The 20,824-nt window shown below is 45.2% G+C and overlaps 1 protein-coding gene across 1 annotated transcript in view; it reads left to right on the plus strand.

Moving 5' to 3' along the window:
• The window catches only part of LOC137615383 (ectopic P granules protein 5 homolog), a 115,840-nt gene that overhangs the window by 8,052 nt on the left and 86,964 nt on the right, over nt 1-20,824 (plus strand). The window contains exon 3 of the mRNA XM_068345201.1: nt 9,278-10,723. Within this exon, the coding sequence (XP_068201302.1) occupies nt 9,278-10,723 (1,446 nt within the window). The remainder of the gene's footprint in view (nt 1-9,277; nt 10,724-20,824) is intronic.

Here is a 20,824-nt window from a genome sequence, read left to right on the forward strand (position 1 = left end):
CTCCTCTTTCAGGACTAATGCAGCCTCGTCTTTCAGGGCGAATGCTGCCTCGTCTGTCAGGGCGAATGCTGCCTCGTCTGTCAGGACGAATGCAGCCTCGTCTTTCAGGGCAAATGCAGCCTCGTCTTTCAGGGCGAATGCTGCCTCGTCTTTCAGTACTAATGCAGCCTCGTCTTTCAGGGCGAATGCTGCCTCGTCTTTCAGGGCAAATGCAGCCTCGTCTTTCAGGGCAAATGCAGCCTCGTCTTTCAGGGCAAATGCCGCCTCGTCTTTCAGTACTAATGCAGCCTCGTCTTTCGGGGCGAATGCTGCAGCCTCGTCTTTCAGTACTAATGCAGCCTCGTCTTTCGGGACGAATGCAGCCTCGTCTTTCGGGGCGAGTGCTGCGTCGTCTTTCGGGGCGAGTGCAGCCTCGTCTTTCGGGGCGAGTGCTGCGTCGTCTTTCGGGGCGAGTGCTGCCTCGTCTTTCGGGGCGAGTGCTGCCTCGTCTTTCGGGGCGAGTGCTGCCTCGTCTTTCGGGACGAGTGCAGCCTCGTCTTTCGGGGCGAGTGCTGCGTCGTCTTTCGGGGCGAGTGCAGCCTCGTCTTTCGGGGCGAGTGCAGCCTCGTCTTTCGGGGCGAGTGCTGCCTCGTCTTTCGGGGCGAGTGCAGCCTCGTCTTTCGGGGCGAGTGCTGCCTCGTCTTTCGGGGCGAGTGCTGCCTCGTCCTTCGGGGCGAGTGCTGCCTCGTCTTTCGGGGCGAGTGCTGCCTCGTCCTTCGGGGCGAGTGCTGCCTCGTCTTTCGGGGCGAGTGCTGCCTCGTCCTTCGGGGCGAGTGCTGCCTCGTCTTTCGGGGCGAGTGCTGCCTCGTCTTTCGGGGCGAGTGCTGCCTCGTCCTTCGGGGGCGAGTGCTGCCTCGTCTTTCGGGGCGAGTGCTGCCTCGTCCTTCGGGGCGAGTGCTGCCTCGTCCTTCGGGGGCGAGTGCTGCCTCGTCCTTCGGGGCGAGTGCTGCCTCGTCCTTCGGGGGCGAGTGCTGCCTCGTCCTTCGGGGGCGAGTGCTGCCTCGTCCTTCGGGGGCGAGTGCTGCCTCGTCCCTCGGGGGCGAGTGCTGCCCCGTCCTTCGGGGGCGGGGGCTGCCCCGTCCTTCGGGGGCGAGGGCTGCCCCGTCCTTCGGGGGCGGGGGCTGCCCCGTCCTTCGGGGGCGAGGGCTGCCCCGTCCTTCGGGGGCGAGGGCTGCCCCGTCCTTCGGGGGCGAGGGCTGCCCCGTCCTTCGGGGGCGGGGGCTGCCCCGTCCTTCGGGGGCGGGGGCTGCCCCGTCCTTCGGGGGCGGGGGCTGCCCCGTCCTTCGGGGGCGGGGGCTGCCCCGTCCTTCGGGGGCGGGGGCTGCCCCGTCCTTCGGGGGCGGGGGCTGCCCCGTCCTTCGGGGGCGGGGGCTGCCCCGTCCTTCGGGGGCGGGGGCTGCCCCGTCCTTCGGGGGCGGGGGCTGCCCCGTCCTTCGGGGGCGGGGGCTGCCCCGTCCTTCGGGGGCGGGGGCTGCCCCGTCCTTCGGGGGCGGGGGCTGCCCCGTCCTTCGGGGGCGGGGGCTGCCCCGTCCTTCGGGGGCGGGGGCTGCCCCGTCCTTCGGGGGCGGGGGCTGCCCCGTCCTTCGGGGGCGGGGGCTGCCCCGTCCTTCGGGGGCGGGGGCTGCCCCGTCCTTCGGGGGCGGGGGCTGCCCCGTCCTTCGGGGGCGGGGGCTGCCCCGTCCTTCGGGGGCGGGGGCTGCCCCGTCCTTCGGGGGCGGGGGCTGCCCCGTCCTTCGGGGGCGGGGGCTGCCCCGTCCTTCGGGGGCGGGGGCAGCCCCGTCCTTCGGGGGCGGGGGCAGCCTCGTCTTTCAGGTCGACGCCACGTCTTATAAGATCTTTGTCAAGGATGACTTTAGTGATTACTTTTCTCCTGTTGAATTGTTTGGGGTTAACAGAAGGAGACGATCCTAAGTTCTGTTGCTCCATGTTCCCCACCCTCTGAGTTTTCACGTGGTCATTAATGGAGCTTTTAAGAATATATTAATTTTTGTTTCTTAAAACAGAAACCTTTGATGACTAACAACAGTAGGAGTCAGACTTAGCTACTTCTGGCGAGCCTGGGAGAGGAGAGGAGCAGACCTTTGGTCCGTGTTTTTACTAGGATGGATGCGAAATCTTTTTCCTAGTGAATCCTCCTTTGTTAGTTACTCCGAGAAGACTTTTCTGCCTAACCGACTTTGCAACTTCATTGTCTCTCTTTTGGGAGAGGGAGTCTATTGTCCGGTCCTGGACGTAAATTCTCTTTACGCCTTCGTTCAGAAGTCAAAGTTCTCCATGGAGACATCAAAATCTTTGGAGAAGAGGGGAGCAGACATTTGGTCAGTACTTCTTCTGAAGGAGGACTACTTTTTCCTTTTATAGGGAAACCTCCTTTAGTTTTTAGCTACAACGATTCTCTCTCCCAGTTCTAGAGAGGAGTCTAAGTGGCAGGCTATGCAATCAAACTTTATCTGAGGTTTGTTTACAAGGAAGAACGGGTGTAGAATGGGTCGGTTTCGGGCGTGTATTTTGGTCTCGGCTCCGCCCCTCTCATGTTCATGTAACTTTTGCTTTATGTAGCGGAATACTGCTCTCTGGAGAAATCAGAGCGTCCCTGTATCTGGATTTTTAGATAACATTGAGCCTATCAAATAATTAGGCCTTCCTGTCAACAAGAAGAGTCTCTTCTGACACCAGGACGCTCAGCACCTTGTCTTTTAGAACGTTCAGCGTCTCGCTCTGTTAACCTCTCGGCTCCACGCCTTAGAGGACTTTTGGCACCACGTCTTACAGGACTATCGGCGCCACGTCTTGCAGGACGATCGGCGCCTCGTCTTTCAGGACGCTCGACGTCGAAGTTCTAGCATAAGGCATGACTTTGAACATGAGAATCTAGGACTTCGTGATGACACTAGTCGAATCGTGTGTCGAGATCAAGGACGCCTTCGTTCTGATTTCTTGGATCTAGAAAGGAGGTTTGTTCTAGGGCAAGAAACATCGGGGCAAACATGCTCAGCAGGAAGAGACTTGTTTTTCCCTCAGAATGGTCTCTCAACCCGCAAGTCTGTCAGTCTCTGGATGTTGTGGGGCAGACCTGTAACAGACCTTTTTGCCTCCAACTGGAAGAAGAGGATCCCCTACTGCTGCTCCCTAGTCCTGGATGAGGAAGCTGTAGCAGTGGACTCCTTCCTGATGGATTGGACGGGGGTGGACATGTTTGCGTTGCCCCCGTTCGAGATCATCAATCTGGTCTTCAGGAAATTCGCTCTCATCGATTCGGGGCGAATGATCCTAGCGGCTCCATTCTGGCCTGCTAGGGAATGGTTTTCGGAAGTGATGGGCATGTTGATGGACTTCCCAAGAAGACTTCGGCAAGTCCAGATCTTCTCAAACAGCCCCACTTCGAGAGGTATCATCTTACCCCCCTTGCTCTCAACTGACTTCCTTCAGACTAACTAGAAGCTTGTCAGATCTCGAGGCTTTTCGGCACAAGCGACGAAATCTATCGCCAGAGCAAGGAGGATCTCTTCATAAAGAATCTACCAATCTAGGTGGGAGACCTTTAGAGCTTGGTGCAGGCGGCACAAGTTTCCTCATCCACTACCTCTCTGAGCCAGATTGCAGACTTCTTCTTGTACCTCAGACAGGATGCTAAGCTGGCTGTATCTACCATCAATGGATACAGCAGTATGCTCTCCGCCGTCTTTAGCCATAGAGGCCTAGAGTTGTCCCAAAATCAAGGTTTGCAGGACCTCATTGGGTCTTTTCAGACGACGTAATAGGTACTCTTAAACCTGGATGTGGTGTTTAAGTTTCTGTGCTCCAAGAAATTTGAACCTATCTCGCTAGCCTCTCTTCGGGTTGTAGCGAAGAAAACCCTCTCCCTTATGACTCTAGCGAATGCCAAGAGGTCAGCGAAGTCCAGGCGATTAGGAAGAGGGTGAGCTTCAATTAGGATAGGGCAGTTTGTGCCTTAAGGTTCATCTTTCTCGTAAAGAGCGAGAACTCTTCGTAACCCTGTCCTACGACGTTTGATGTCTTTAACCTCACGAACCTAGTGGGTCGAGAGAAGGAAAGACTCCTCTGCCCAGTTAGGTCCCTCAAATTTTTTTTTTTGGCTCACACTATGAACGTGAGCTGTGCATCCAACTTGTTATGGTGTTCAGTGAAAGATCCTCCAAAAACCCCTGTCTTAAGTATGCTTTGTCCTTTTTCCTGAGGGAGAAAATTAGGGAAGCCCACCTCTTATGTGAGGAGGAACACTTCGCCCTGTTGAAATTACGGGCTCACGAAGTGAGAGCCATTGCTACCTCTCTGGCATATCAGGAATATATGTTAGTTAGGCTATTCATGGATGCTATTTTCTGGAGGAGCAACTCTGTCTTCACTTCTCATTAACTTAGAGAGGTGAGAGTAGACTTTGGCAAGTGCTATACCTTGGGCACATACATAGCTGCGGTTTCTGTATTAGGCAAAGGAGTTAATAACCCCACTCAACCTTGGTTTATATGCATGTATGAGGGTTTGTGTTTTTATGATGGTCTGAGGACTTCGTCTTGTGGTGCGGTTCCCTCAGTCTAGATAGATAGTTTATGTCTATGTTGCAGGGTTAGGTGGTTAGTTTTAGTAAGGTTGCAGTTTTTATTATATGGGGCGAAGGTAGTTTCTGAAGTCTAGTCAAGTTGTTGGTCTTATCCCTTTGACAGACTCGATTGAGTTTTTTGCAGCTTTGCAGGCTTACTCCTGAAAAAACTCTCCTAAGGGAAAGCCACTCTAAAGGCTGTACCTTTGAATCAGCTACCTTAGCAGGCAAGGAATCAAGGTGTTTTTATCTCCTACAACTCTTTTGTTGTTTCCCCAACGATGTTTACTGTGTTTCCCTCCTCCAAATGTGTGAATCAGCTATATATATATATATAACTGCCAGGTAAGTACTATTCATAAAAATGGAGTTTTTATGATAAAACAAAGTTTTATGAATACTTACCTGGCAGTTATATATATATATTCGAAGGCCCACCCACCTCCCCTCAGGAGACAGGTCGGGCATAGATGAACTGAAGTCTTGGACACGGGAATGATTCCTTGGACCACCCTGTGACGGGTGTTACCACCTACCTCCCAACCACCACAAGGCGGTTGCCTTGTTTTGAAAAATTCTGCCGATTTAGAGATATCAGCTATATATATATATATAAATATATATATATATATATATATATATATATATATATATATATATATATAACTGCCAGGTAAGTATTCATAAAACTTTGTTTTATCATAAAAACTCCATTTCAAGTAAGTTTGGAAGTTATATATTTGAGCCCAGCTGATATAATGTAAACATCATTATCAGATTTTGATATTATCAAGGATATGCACACAGTATTTATAAGTAAAAAGTATCAATATAATTTCCAAACATTTAAACCATCATATAATTAATAACAGTTATTGTATAGTTTACTAAAAGATATTAGTATTGTTAGTTATCACTTGGATGTGTAAATGCTTTCATTCGTTGTAATTAGCGCATAAAACATTAACAAACAGAAATATTTCCCATTTAAACAAAATTTTTGATAACATCTTCACATAACCAAAACCTAACCTATATACACATGGTTTTGTGATTTAGCAGTCATATACTACAGATATGAGTTGAACAAATTAAAATTTGCCTTTTATTTTTTACCTCATCCAATCGAAAGGTCATCTTATACAGGGATATACTGTATACATTATTTACATTTACTTATTTTTCTTTTCTTTTTTTCCCACCGACACCCCTACTTCAAGGGTTTGGTTGCCTGATGTCCCCTCTCCAGTTCATCCCAAGCCCTCCTCACTCCCTCCCAACCATCCATCCTTAACATGCTCCCACACCATCTTGATCGTTACACTCTTATCTCCTCTGTAATCTTTACTAGGTCTGCCATTCTTATTTCATCATTTTCCAATCTTTCAAACAGTGATATTCCCATAATCCACCTCAACATTTTTACAGCTGTTCTTACAAGCTTTGCTTTTTCTTTTCATCTTAGAGCCCAGGTTTCCTATCCATATATTAACACAGTCTTATTACTGTGCTGTAAGGTCTTGACTTTTAGCTTGATTGGCACTTATCACATACCTCTCCCATGACCTGCTTCCACTTCCCCCAGGCTGCTTTTATAATATTCTCAACTTCAGCCTCACATCCTCCCTCTTGACTTAAAATAGATCCTAAGTATCTAAATTGTTCCGCCCATTTTATAACCGAGCCTATACTTTCATGTACAGTATGGCTATTACTTCTTACTGCTCACCATTACCTCACTTTTATCCACATTTACCTTTAAGCCACCCCTCTTCAGTATCCTGCCACTCTACAAATAGCTTGACACATGTTGAGGTGTGACTTTACTGCAGCCTATGCTACTGATTGGTGATGTAATGGTGTGGTTTGGTATTTAAAAAGTTTGTCCAGGGTTTCCCAGTTTAATGGCTGCGTATAAGGGAATTATCATTGGTCAAGAAGATGTTCGTGCATTTAAAGACTTTATTTGAGGTACATGCAACGAATGTTTGAAGCTAAAAAAATAAATGTACGTAATTACACACTTGTAATGGTTATAAAATAAAATAGGCTACCATACCTGTGATAGGCCATCCTGCTACATACATATATATACATAAAAATATGACCACCCTGTGGCATGCATGGATGTGAGATATACAGTACGCTGTCATATATATTAATCTATGTATGTACACTGATGCGTGCTTATATTTACTGCCAGACCTGCATAAAATTACTCATTGGAAAAACTGTAAAATGTGCCCATGATTGGCCTATCCAAATGTGTGACTCTCATCTGGCTGCTATGTAGCCCACCCTATGAATAAAACAAAATGCCCCCTCTGGGCTCATAATAATGATGCACCGTCTCATACTATTACTTACAAATAAATCAAGAAAATATTCTTAAGATCATTGTAGTATATTAGTTCCGGTAGCTGAGGCTTCCCTCGCGAATCTGTTTACGTATATCAAGGTTTACCTTTTGCACCCCTAGGTGGCGCAGTTACCGCTTGCCCGCCAGATTTGACCTGTCCTAACTCATTATTCCACAATCATCTTATAAATTTTATAATGATATCAATATATCAACAACCTATAGCCAAATTTTCTGTTGGAAAATCAACATTTAAAGATCTTTTATTACACGGTCAGTTTTACCTATCATTAAAACACTTGAGGTGGAGAGGCCCTGGATACGATGGAATAACTGCTGAGATGATATCGGCCGAAAATGAAGTAACCCCAGAATGCTTACAAGATTAGTTTGTAGTAAGTGGCGTGAAAAGGTAAAACCTGATGAATGGGAGCTGGGAGTGTTGGTGCAAATGGCAAAAAATAAAGATCTGACTGATTGCAATAATTAGAGAGGCATCACAATTTTGTCAGTTGTCATGAAAATATATATCATACTCATTCTAAAGAAACGAGAAAGAAAATTCGATGAAAAGCTTAGAGATGAACAAGCAGGATTTAGAAAAGGTAGAAGTTGTACTAACTAAATTTCCATTTTAAGACATGGTACAGCGTCGCCCAATTTTTTGGAGAGTCCTGCGTTATTGTGGAGTTTGAAATGTGTGAATTTGATTAAGTCTGTTCATGAGCATAGCAAGCGCAAAGTTGATGTTAGTGGCATCCTATCAAATGAATTTCCAGTGAACAGTTGAGTACTCCAAGGGAATGTGTTGTCACCTATGTTGTTTTTGTAATGCATAGAACAGTTGGAGATGGTAGAAAAGGATTGGACTGGATTGGTAACAGGAAATTAGCTGACCTAGAATATGCTGATTCTTTATTTGAAGAACACCACAGGACTTGGAAAGCTTGCTTACTAGAATGTATGAAATATCACATGAAGTTGGGCTCAAGATAAACAGAAGTTAGGCAGAGATGATGAGAACAGAATATGCCATGGGAGATGAAATATCATTTGAAGGTGAAATGATTAATGAGGATCTGTAGAATTTGAGTTGAGTGAAAGATTGAAAAAAAGCAAATCAGACAATGGCTAGGTTAAGTAAAATTTGGAAATCAAATAGCCTGAAATTACATATAAAATTCAAGCTATATATCAGTTTAGTGAGATCGGTGTTACTGTATGGACATGACTCACGGTATGACAATGAAACACTATCCAACAGATTTTGCAGATTTGAGAACAAAGCCCTCAGAAGAATATTGGGAATTAAATGGCAAGACAGGATTAGAAATGAAATTATAAGAGAAATTACTCGAGTGCCATATGTGGATGAGATATTGGTGAGGGGCAGGTGGAGAAGGTTTGGCCATGCTCTTCGCACTCTCCAATAGAGATAAGTTCACCAAACTTTCAATTGGGCTCCACAAGGCACTAGAAGAGTTGGAAGACCCAGGGCTACTGTACATGCTTGAGGACTATGAAGCGCAAAGTAGATGATGAATGGAGAAGTATTGATTTAAAAGCTCAAGATAGAGACGACAGGCGAAATCTAACCGAGGCCCTTTGCGTCAATAGGCCTAAGAGGAGATAATTATGATAATTATGATATTTTACCTCAAAAGGTTCAGCAACTTACTGTGATAATGAAATTATTGTGGTAAATTATACCTCTTAAAAAAAATATTAACATTCTAGGTAATTCATTTATTGCTATCAACTTGTGTAATATTCTTCTTCTTTTTTTCAATTATTTATAGTGTGGTTTCTTGAAATTTACTGGAGATCTTAGAATGGCTAATAACAAGCTCTCATTCTTAATTAATCTAAGGGTGTATTGTGTCTCTAATATGTGAATTTTGTCTTTCCTCTTTGTAACACATTTGACATTACAGTTTTATCATCAGCATCAACTATATACTGTACATCCCTATGCTTAGGTTAAGACAGTAAGAATTATTTATTTTATATTTATATGTCTTAGTCATGGTAAATGAATACCACACAAAATTGTATTGCATAAAAATGAAGGCAGAACTTAGCTTTCTTGAAACATGTTTCAAGAAAAGCACCTTATTATGCTTGAACTCTTCCATAATTAACCAGTGCCTTTTGATAATTGTATAGGACTGATAGTTTACCTTAGTCAATATTTGAATACCTCATGAAAACTTAATATGTATAGCTTAAATAATTCAAAAATGATAACTTAGATTATTGAAAGCTATTGTACAGTTTGAAATGTTTCAGATTGTTTTAATGTTTATTTTTCATTTCAGAAAGTGTTGGAGGAAAAATGTTTACCTGTAGAAAGAGACCAGTACACAGGCAAAGAGGAAGAGGATCCTATGAAGGATCTTCATACTACTTACGAGGACATGGCTGTACCTGTGGTCAGCTGCGATACATCGGCATCATCTTCGACGTTAGATGGCAAAGAATCTGTCATTGAAAATGATTCTTTATGCTCCACAGATAAAATTTCAGAAGAAAGAGAAAAGGAGGCCTTTGAAAAATATGAAGGTCAGGATTACGAGTCTTCCATACAAAGTGATATTAGTAGTCATGAACAATGTACAGTTACTCATCAAGTGATTGATGGAACTCCTGGCTCATTGGATGTGACAAATAAGGTTTCAGATTTTTCCCAATTGCAACGCACATTAGACACTATGGAACCATACCTACAAGTGCAGAAACAACTTCATGAATTAACATTGCAAGATCAGTTGGAGACTCTTTGTGAAAGTTCTAATCCATTTAATCTTGATGAAGCAAGTGCTCCTAATCTTGAAGATGATAGTTTTATTTGTGAAGGTGACGTAGGAGCAAGTGCTCCAGAGTTGGACGATACTTTACCAAGAGGAGCTGCATACTTTCAAGAGGATATAAAAAGTCCAGTTCATCTTTCAGAAGCAAGTAGTGCCCCAAAGCAAAAAACTAAGATCACTCTTCCTGAAGAAGTAACAGTGGAACCTCTGACAGAAATACAAATTACATCACTGTATCAAAATACAGAATTAGAAGAAAATGAAGTTTATGTATCTCAATTTATTGATGAAGAAAGGAACATTGTACAGTTAGAATTTTATCAATTAGTTTTAGGATACTTACGTGCAAGGACAGCGCTTATTGGCACACAGCGAGAACTGTCTGCTATTTTGGATGAATACAAAAAACAACAAAAAAATATTTGGGTGCTCGAGAAACGCACTGTAACTGAAGAAGGAGAATGTGAGGATAATCGCCTGTTAATAGTAACACACGAGTACGAAGAAGCATTCTACAAGGAGGAAATTGCAACTCATGTATCAAAGCAGCTGAAATTGATACGTGAAATTCTGTCAGATTCTTATGCACTAAATGCCTATGAAGCAGAGTTGTCCAAACTTCAAGTTGAAAATTTTATGCAGAAGGTTTTAAGTGACTGTCCTGAGTTTTTGCAGCTACCAAAAAATGCCAAAGTATCAAGAAGTAATTGGAGGGAACATAGTCCTCATCTTCAGCCTCATATCAAGAAATTAAAAAATTGTATCAGTGTGCTCTTTGCTTTTCAAAGACAAGGAGTAAAGGACCACCAGTTTGTACGTGTTACTAGACAGTGGCTAACGGATTTAGTGGCTATTTTACAAAGGGTTGCCACAAATCAAGATCACCTCTTTTTAATTAATCATGTCATGAGATGTCCGGCAGGTGTTGGATCATGGGCACCATCATATATACAGGTAAGTTGTGAATAAAGAAAATTTATGTTCCATTTAGTTACCAATATATCCTGCATTATTTCATTGTCTGTGTTTCTACTTATTACCTTGCATTATTTGTTTTTTTTGCAAAGTTTCTATAGCTTTTGTAGCCAAAGCAGAGTATAAAATATAAAGTAATCAGAAATTATAACAGAAGTTGTGAGTGTTCCTCTAGAGAGATTTAATAGTATTTTTACATGTGACATTCATCTTGAGAGTGATTAATTTGTTCTTACACTGATACAAATGCTAGTCCTTTAATAGGAGTATCTTCATCATATCTTATCGCACCACTCATGTATCTAATGGATGGCTCTGTTCTAATGTTCTACATTAGAACATACAGGTTTCAGTGGTTAGTAGTGGACAATGTGGTCCATGGTCTGGGGTGATTTACCATGGGGGTAACCAGCATTGGTGACATTACAACAGGAGTATAATTTCAGTGAAGTTGCAAATTTGGCTATTAAAATGTACAACACGCTGTCTGTAAGTACTGGTTGGTAACGGGGGATGCCAATTTCCCCAGCGCCGCCGCCCCCCCCCCCCACAACCCCGCCAGCTCATGGTAAAGCCAACTAGAGCCCCCCCCCCCCCCCCCCCCCCCCGCTACCTCAAGGTAAAGCCACTTAGCCTTCAGATTATTTGTACAATTTGGTACCAACTAACGGTGTCGTCCTGCTTAACATGCCAGCCATGATATTCATTCTGCTTATTCAGGAAAAGACCACATGTAGGCATGCGGTCTTGCCATGGAATTTCTGGACACCATTGTGGAACTTTCTTGAGCAAGTCTAATGTGGATCCACATTCTTTATGTCCTAAAAGGCCATGACTGTATACAGTCTTCCCCTTGTGAGGAGTGTAAGAGTGAAATAGAATTAGAGGACGAAGACTGTGAGGGTGTCATTTCTCCCATGATGCCACCTGGGGAAGGATGCCTGTAGACTAAGTGGAAAAGGTGGTGGTTCTATTGGGCGGAAAGATTGATGTTGGAAGTCCTTCAATATGGATAACTCCTCCCGTTCATCGGATCTCCCCCTTACCCCACCAGCAATATCGTCATCTTATCGCATAGGGTCGCAGAAAGATCTGGCCCTTGAGGCAGAAGTCCAGGTCATGTAGGAGAAGGGCGCTCTCCAAGATGTTGATGACGGCTCCCCAGGCTTCTACAGTCGAGTTTCTTGTAAAGAAAGCTTCTAGAGGTTGGAAACCAGTTATTGACCCTTCAGGCTTGAACAGGTTTGTACAATAGACTGCGTTCAAGATGGAGATGGTGGCAACAGTTAGGCAAGTGATGAGGCCTTTGGACTTCATGATCACCATAGACCTGAAGGATGTGTACTTCCAGATCCCAATCCATTCATCCTCCAGGAAGTACGTATGGATAGTAGTAGCCGGCATAGTTTTCCAGTTCAGAGTCCCCTTCTTCGGCCTTTCAACAGCCTCGCAGGTCTTCACAAGTTTTTAGTCTGGTTTCGATGTGGGCGCACACCAACAGCATTATTCTCCCTCGTTACCTGGATGACTGGCTGATTCTATCTTATTCGGAGGACCTCCTTCTCCTCCAGCAAAACAGATCTCTTTCATTTTGCCACAATTTGAGTTTCGATGAATCAAAAGAAGTCTGTATTAATGCCCACATGGAGACTTAACATATCTAGGAATGGACCTAAACACAGATCTCAGGAAGGTTTATACATCTCAGGAAAGAATACCCAACCCATCGGCTCATCAGTGGAAAAACTATTAGGGCACATCTCAAATTTGGAGTACTTAGTACCCAGCAGTCGCCTTCACCTCCAGTCCATTCAGGGGGAACTGAAACAGCATTGGTCCCAACATCATGATAATTCTCTCACTAGTGCCGATGAGGAAAGAGTTCTTAGGGGATCGTCAGTGGTGGTTAGACGAATTGAGCCGCTTAAAAGGATGGCCTCTGTTGACGTCTCCTCCAGAGTTCTTGTTCTTCATTGGTGCATACTTCCCTCAGCATTTAGTGTTGGAACTCTGGTCTGAGAAAGAATAAGAAGAACACATAAATGGCACATAGCTGAGAGCAGCTTTCCTGGCTCTCCAGCACTTTTGTTCCCTTCTCACTGGTCACTTGGTAGTGTTGATGAGTGACACCACCACCATAATGACCTGCATCAACAAACAGGAAGGTACAGTGTCACTACAACTATGCAGCTGGCAGTAGAGACACTAGTGGGTTGGGTTCAGCTCTATTTCCCCTATGGGCAGAATGAACAACTTGGCCAACAAGTTAAGCAGGACGACACAGTTAGTTGGTTCTAAATGGTCTTTGTGTCCTTGGATAGCGACGGAGATCCTGACTTTTTGGGGTTCCCCAACAGTGGACCTATTAGCAACCTCCCTAAATCACTAACTTCCAGAGTATTGCTCTCCAGTTCCAAACCCAGAGGCAGCGTTCAAGAATGTGTTCCCGCCTTGGAGGAATGATGAGAGATGCCATAGTGCGGGCTAAGTGAAGCCACTTTGGTACCTGGTGGCCATATTGCGACTGGGAACTGAATCCCTAGCTGACCATCATTGTTTTTGTGTCCTGTGAGAACACTGAGGCTTACCTTATCGTAAAAGGTCTATTAAACCTTACCTGCAACACCTGTTCATCAGCACAGGTAGGACGAAGAAGAAAATATCGAAGAACATTATTTTGTTCTACTTGAAAGAAGAGATTTCACAAAAGCTCTCACCCTCAGCTGCAACTTCCTCAGAAAGAACACTGATAAAAGCTCAATATGTCATAGGCATCAGTGCCTCCTGGGCTTTTAAAAAGAATCTCTCTGTGATTGAGGTACTCCAAGCTGATATTTAAAATGTTAAACTACTTTACTGCTCATTATCTGCAGGATGTGACCCTCTCTGTGATGCAGGTACTCAAAGCCAGATGTTTAAAATGTCTAAATATTTTAATACTCATTATGTGCAGGATGTGACCCACAGGTCCGTGGATACTTTCTCCTTAAGGCTTGGTATAACTGCCCAGCAGATGGTATAGCTACCTTGGCTCCTCTCAAAGGACCATTTTTTGACAGTATACAGAGTAATGAAAAACTTGAACTTCCTCATTCCTGTTTTCCTGAGGCTAAACTAACTAGTTTAGCTTTTCGATCTCGTGAGATTAAAGCTCTGTTGATGGACCTTGATGCTTAAGGAGGTGTAGACCCAAATGGCATTTTTCAATATTAAACTTACCCGATGATCATATAGCTGTCAGCTCTGCTGCCCGACAGAAAAACCTACGGGCGGAATACGCCAGCGATCGCTATACAGGTGGGGGTGTACATCAACAGCGCCATCTGTCAAGTAGGTACTCAAGTACTCGATGTCAACATAGAACCAATTTTCTCTCTGTCATGCCACTGGCAAGACCTACTAAATACGCTGTTACTAACTGGATTTGTTTTCACAACGATTTGGTGAAGTACACTATTCCAGTTTTGAGCTTTCGCTATGCAGGGGTTTTATCTTCATTTCAAAACTTGAACTCGTTTTGGATAGATTTAATTATGGTGACGAAGAGAGTATGGACTCTCTTTCACTTTTAAATGGCCGACCCTTCCCTTAGACGGAAGTGTGTTTAGGTTTTTGGTAATTTTGCTTAACACGTTATAGATCTATATATTTTATATCTCTCCGCCTTTATAGGCCTCTTCGATTAACTTTCCATTTATTATAAACATATAACAATAAATTTTTGTTTGTTTATATGCGACCTTCCTGATAGTAGGCGGTCCTAACTTGGAACCGAAGTTAATTAACATTGAGCCCGTTATATCGTATTTAACCTTTAAAGAATTTAATACTTTTTAAATTTTAATGTTTTATGAAAGAATTTCTTTGATAGTCTCGTACTGTTTTCAAAGATGAACTAACGTTTAGTTTTTAGTCTACGCAGTTGTTGACGTTCAGGACGTTCAACATGCGCTCTATTGTTACGATAGAGAGAGAGTGTATCACGGTTTCACTTTGCAGTAAGAGTAAACCGATTCTGGCGTTTCGTTCATTCTTTCTTAGCTTAAATGGTTTAAATTCTAAATTAAAGGAACTTTTTATTTGGAAAACCTTTCAGTTTTTTTTCCTTTAGCAAATAACATGTTTTAACGATATATAATTGGGCTCTTCTCTCAGGTGCGAAATCAAGAGAGAGAGAGAGAGAGAGAGAGAGAGAGACGGAGGGAGAGAGAGGAGAATAAACGTTTCGTTCAAGCTGGTAACGTTGTTCTCGTTTTTTACTCTCCTCCCTAGTCGCTGTAGGGGAAGAAGGTAAAACGTTTCTAGGGTTTTATTCTTGTTCCCAGGCTATGTGCGGTGAGAGATTGTAAACGTAGTTTATTTGATCTAGTGTTTAGTCTCTTTCCCAGCCACTGAATTCTTTATCTTTATTTATGTTTTCTGTTGCATTGTACGACTGTTTTCGCAATTACAGTGATACCTCGGTAGTCGAACGACTCTATACTCGAACAATTCGGAGTTCGACCAAAATTTTCGAGAAATTTTTGCTGCGGTGCTCGACCAAAAATTCGGTACTCGACCAGCCGAACACGTGACGACCGCATGGGCTTTGTGATGATCGCGCCATCTCGGCCACTCTCGCTTGTTCGGGAAGCATCAGTTCTCTCGAGAGCGTCACTCAGACAACGCGCGATCAGCATTCGTTGTGATTTAGTGATTTTCAGTGCTTTTAATTGCTTTTTTAGCTTTCATAATGAGTCCCAAGAAAGTAATGAGTGTTAAGGGGAAGGAGAAGAGGAAAACAGTGCGAACAACGATCGAGTTGAAGAAGGAAATTATAGCGAAATATGAGAATGGTGTACGAGTGTCCGATTTAGCGGTAGAATACGGAATGGCGAAGTCGACCATTTCTACGTTTTTAAAGCATAAAGAAATGATTAAGAAGGCGAATGTTGCAACGGGAGTTACGGCGGTAACTAAGCAAAGGCCACAAGTGATTGAGGAGATGGAAAAGTTGCTTTTAATATTTATTAAAGAAAAACAGTTGGCCGGGGAAAGTGTTAGTGAAGCGTTCATTTGTGAAAAAGCGTTGCATATCTATGAAGAATTAGTGAAGAAAAGTCCGAGTACCAGTGAAAGTGATTCATTTACATTTAAAGCGAGCAGGGGTTGGTTTGAAAAGTTTCGTAATAGAACAGGTATTCATCGTGTTACTAGGCATGGGGAGGCAGCTAGTTCGGATCAAATTGCAGCCGATAAATACGTGGGGGAATTCGATCGGTACATAAATGAACAAAATTTGATCGCACAACAAGTCTTTAATTGTGATGAGACTGGGTTATTTTGGAAGAAAATGCCAGCCAATACGTACATTACCAAGGACGAGACGAAGATGCCAGGTCACAAGCCAATGAAAGATAGGCTAACATTGTTGCTGTGTGCAAATGCAAGTGGCGATTGCAAGATCAAACCCTTGTTAGTGTACCACTCGGACAACCCCCGGGTGTTCAAACGAAATAATATTTGTAAAAGTGCACTACCAGTTATGTGGCGCTCGAACACTAAATCTTGGGTCACAAGACAATTCTTTACTGAGTGGATAAACGAAGTGTTTGCCCCCCAGGTTAAGGCTTACCTCATTGAAAAGAGCTTGCCAATGAAATGTCTTCTGGTTATGGACAATGCTCCTGCACATCCTCCAGGTCTCGAGGATGACTTGAAAGAAGAATACAGCTTTATCAAAATCAAATTCTTGCCCCCCAATACTACTCCCATACTCCAGCCCATGGACCAACAGGTCATTTCAAACTTCAAAAAACTCTATACCAAGGCCCTTTTCAGAAAGTGTTTTGAAGTGACCAGTGACACGAAGTTGACCCTAAAGGAATTCTGGAAGGAACACTTCAGCATCCTCAACTCTGTTAACATGATTGACCAAGCTTGGCGAGGTGTGACCTATAGGACATTGAACTCTGCCTGGCGTAAGCTGTGGCCATCATGTGTCACAGAGAGGGAGTTTGAAGGTTTCCAACCAGAGGCGGGTCCAAGCACTGCTACCCCTGTAATTTCTGATGACACTGATGTCGTTGAGGAAATTGTTGTCATGGGCAGGAGTTTGGGGCTTGAGGTCGACAAGGATGATATTGATGAGCTTGTAGAAAGCCATTCTACCGAGTTGACTGTGGAGGAATTGTTGCACCTGCAACAACAACAGCAGCAGGATCTGATTGTGGAGCAGGAATCTTCAGAAGAGGATGAGGTAAGGGAGGATGTTCCAAGTTCTCTCATCAATGAAATTTGTTCCAAGTGGGCAGATGTGCAGGCTTTTGCTGAAAAATACCACCCAGAAATTGCAGTAGCAAACCGGGCAGTGCATATGTTTAATGATAGTGTCATGTATCATTTTCGAAGAATACTGCAGAGGAGGAAGAAACAATTAACAATAGACCAGTTTTTCACAAAAGAAAAGAAAGCTGCTACATCAAAGCCTGTTTCTCCTCCAAAGAAGAGACAAAGAAGAGAAGAAACCCCTGAAATAGATCTGCCCACCCTTTCATTGGAGAGAGAAACAACTCCTGAAGGAGAACTACCCCGCCACATCATGGAAGGGGACTCTCCTTCCAAGCAGTAACCTCCCCCTTCCATCCTCTCCACATCCATCCCTGTATGCCATCGAACCGCTGCTCAAAGGTATGTTCACTACAGTACAGAAAATGGTTTAAAATTGTTTTATTTTAGTACAGTAAATGGTTTAAAATTGTTTTATAGGATTTTCTGACCAATTTCATACACATTTAGATAATTATTGTTGTTTAGGTACACGTTTTATTAATATTTTGGGCCTGTTCGAGTGCTTGGGAACGGAATAGAATATATACCATTATTTCTTATGGGGAAAAAAAATTCGGTACTCGAACAAATCGGAGGTCGAACACGGATCTCGAACGGATTATGGTCGAGTACCGAGGTATCACTGTACTACCTTTTAATGAAGGATAGGATTGCGTGTTTCAGGTAGAAATCAGTTAAAGTTTCGATTTCAGTGAAATAAGTGCAAAACAGAAAATCAAAGTGATAAAGTGATATGCGCAAAGTGTTACAGTGTTGCGTCCGAGGGTTCGTCTGTTCGTGCCAGTCGTTCACCTAGTCCGGGACCTCTTACAAGCTCCCAAGCCCAGGGGAGAAGTAATGTCGAACGACTTATGGGTTCCACAGGCCTTGTTCAACGAACAGACGTTTTTCCCTCCGTGGTTTCGGGCGTATCTACCCAAGATCGCCCCACCCACACAAAGACGAGAGAGCCCATTTATTCCTCGTCTGCGGAAGAGGTTTCTCGTAAGAAACCATGGACCACATCTCGCAGCTTTTTAAGTGCAAGTCGGTCCCTTCCGCGCAAGTCCAACGGCCCAGGTGTAGCCACTGGGTCAGTTCGGACTCGCTGCAGTCATCCGACGACTGCACACCTCCCAAGAGAGGCAAGGTGGTACCGCAACAGGCAGTAACTCCGTCTGTTGCCGCACCAGCTGTTTTAGACCCTCAGTCACAACGGACAGTAGCTCCGTCTGTTGCCGCTTTTGTAGACCCTAAGTGGTCTTTACTGCAGTCTATGCAGACTCAGTTAGCTGCGGTTATGCAGGAGTTTCGTGCGGAGAAGGTTGACACTGCTCCCGTTAGCCTACAACCTGCCACGGTTGTGCGCCCAGCTCACGCTGAGGCTGCCTGCTCCCACACTCCGGCTGCGGAGAGCTCCACCACCGATGCGCAGTCGACCCTGCCAGACGCATGTTGACGTTAGCCGACGTGCGGCACCCTCCGTTGACATGCGTGAGCTACCGCATCAGCAGTGGGAAGGTGGAGTCAAGCTGCCGTGTTTTGACGCGATGCGTTAGTTTCCGCAACCCACGGCAGTCCCCACCACGCACCACCACTCCGCTTTGGTTGTTGCCTGCTCCCATACTCCGACTGCGGAGAAGGTTGACGATGCACCCGTTTGCCTACAACCTGCCACGGTTGTGCGCCCAGCAGGCGCTGCGGCTGCCTGCTCCCACACTCTTGTTGTGAGAGCTCCTCCACCCATGCGCAGTCGACCCTGCCAGACGCATGCTGACTCCCACAGACACACGGAGCACTCCGTTGCCGTGCGTGAGCTACCACAAGCTGCCGTGTTTTGACACGGTGTGTCAGCCTCCGCAACCCACTGTGGTTACCGCCACTCGCCCGCAGCAGACTAGTCAGTCAGGAGTTGAGGCTTCCCCACACAGCTTTGGTTGTTGCCAGCTCACAGACTGTCAAGCAGTTACATGACGTTGCCTTCTGGTCTGCTACTAATGCACCAGTGCTGTATGTCCTCACGCACCTGTTGTGGTTGACCGTTCAGTTTTTTGACAGTTCACAGACTGTCAGGCAGTTACATAACATTGCCTTCTGGTCTGCTGCTAATGCACCAGTGCTGTATGTCCTCACGCACCTGTTGTGGTTGACAGTTCAGTTTTTGACAGTTCACAGACTGTCAAGCAGTTACATAACGTTGCCTTCTGGTCTGCTGCTTATGCACCAGTGAGACCCTCACTGAGAGCACCTAGCTTTTCTCGGACATGGTTCCTGTAGATGAGAAAGTGCTGTTCTCCCTCCTACTGATATTCCTTTGAGGACTCTGTCATTTGGAGAGGAGCCTTTAGCTGCTTAGCCTCCTATGGACTTTAATTAAAGCATAACAAGGCTTCCAGGGATGGTAAATGGTTCCGCTTCAGTCGCTAACCCCGTCTGTTGCCACACCTGCTCCCGTAGACCCTAATGGGCTTTGCTGCAAGACATGCAGCCCAAGCTTGTGTCCTTGATAGAGGATTTTTTACGGAGAAGAACCTTCTGGCCAACAACCTTCCTACCGGTTGGTTGTGCGCCCTGTTGACGCTGAGGTATCCTACTCGCGTCCGCCAGTTGAGGTGGTTCCTCCACCGATGCGACCCACTGTGGGTTGCCAGTCGCACGTTGACGTTAAGCGACTCTCGGAGGTGGTTGTGGACGTTCAGTGTGTCACTAGGAAGACGTTCAACAACCAGCAGAGGTGACTTGTTGTGACGCAGTGCGGCAACCTCAGCAACCCGGTAGGGGGTTGACTGCACAACCCAGACAGTCTAGACAGTTTCGGGTTGACGCTGTACTTCCTCGCGTCCCCATGGTTGACAGTTCACAGACTGTGCAGCAGTACCATGATATTGTGTCCGGCTCCGTCACGCATCCACCAGTGCGACCGGATTCAGCGAGTCAGACGTTGCCCACTCCGTTGCCGTTTCCTCATCAGTTTCGGATGAGGAACCCTCTGATGAGGACATTGCTGAACAAGACGATCAACCCCCAGCCCTGCTATCCATCCAGAAGATGCTGAAGAAGGAACGCTGCCCTGTCAGGCTGTGGATGAGTCTGGTTAGGACACTGTCATCCGTGGTTCAATTTGTGTCACTTGGAAGACTACACTTCCGTCCTCTTCTGTATCATCTAGCTTTTCACTGGAAAAGGACAAGACGCTAGAAGCGGTCTCGATCCCGGTTTCCGGAAAGATAAAGTCTGGTCTGACTTGGTGAAAGGACTTTATCAACCTTTGAAAGGGTCTTCCCCTGACTGTTCAGACTCCCAACCACGTTCTCTTCTCGGACGCATCGGACGTAGGCTGGGGTGCGACATTAGGCGGTAGGGAATGCTCGGGATTATGGAACTCGAGTCAAAGGACAATGCATTTCAACTGCAAGAAGCTACTGGCAGTACGTCTGACCTGGAAAAGCTTCAGGTCTCTCCTTCAAGGCAAAGTGGTGGAGGTGAACACGGACAACACCCTGCTTTGACGTACATCTCCAAGCAAGGAGGGACCTACTCTCTGATATGGTACGAGTTCGCAAGAGACCTCCTCACCTGGTCAACAGGTCTAGACTTTTCACTAGTAACGAAGTTCATCCAAGGCAACTTGAATGTCTTAGCAGATTGTCTCAGTAGGAAGGGACAAATAATTCCAACAGATTGGACCCTCCACAAGGATGTATGCAAGAGACTTTGGGCCACCTGGGGCCAGCTAACCATAGATCTCTTCGCAACCTCGATGACCAAGAG

The sequence above is a fragment of the Palaemon carinicauda genome, chromosome 21 (assembly GCF_036898095.1).
Source record: "Palaemon carinicauda isolate YSFRI2023 chromosome 21, ASM3689809v2, whole genome shotgun sequence".
Lineage (NCBI taxonomy): Eukaryota > Metazoa > Arthropoda > Malacostraca > Decapoda > Palaemonidae > Palaemon > Palaemon carinicauda.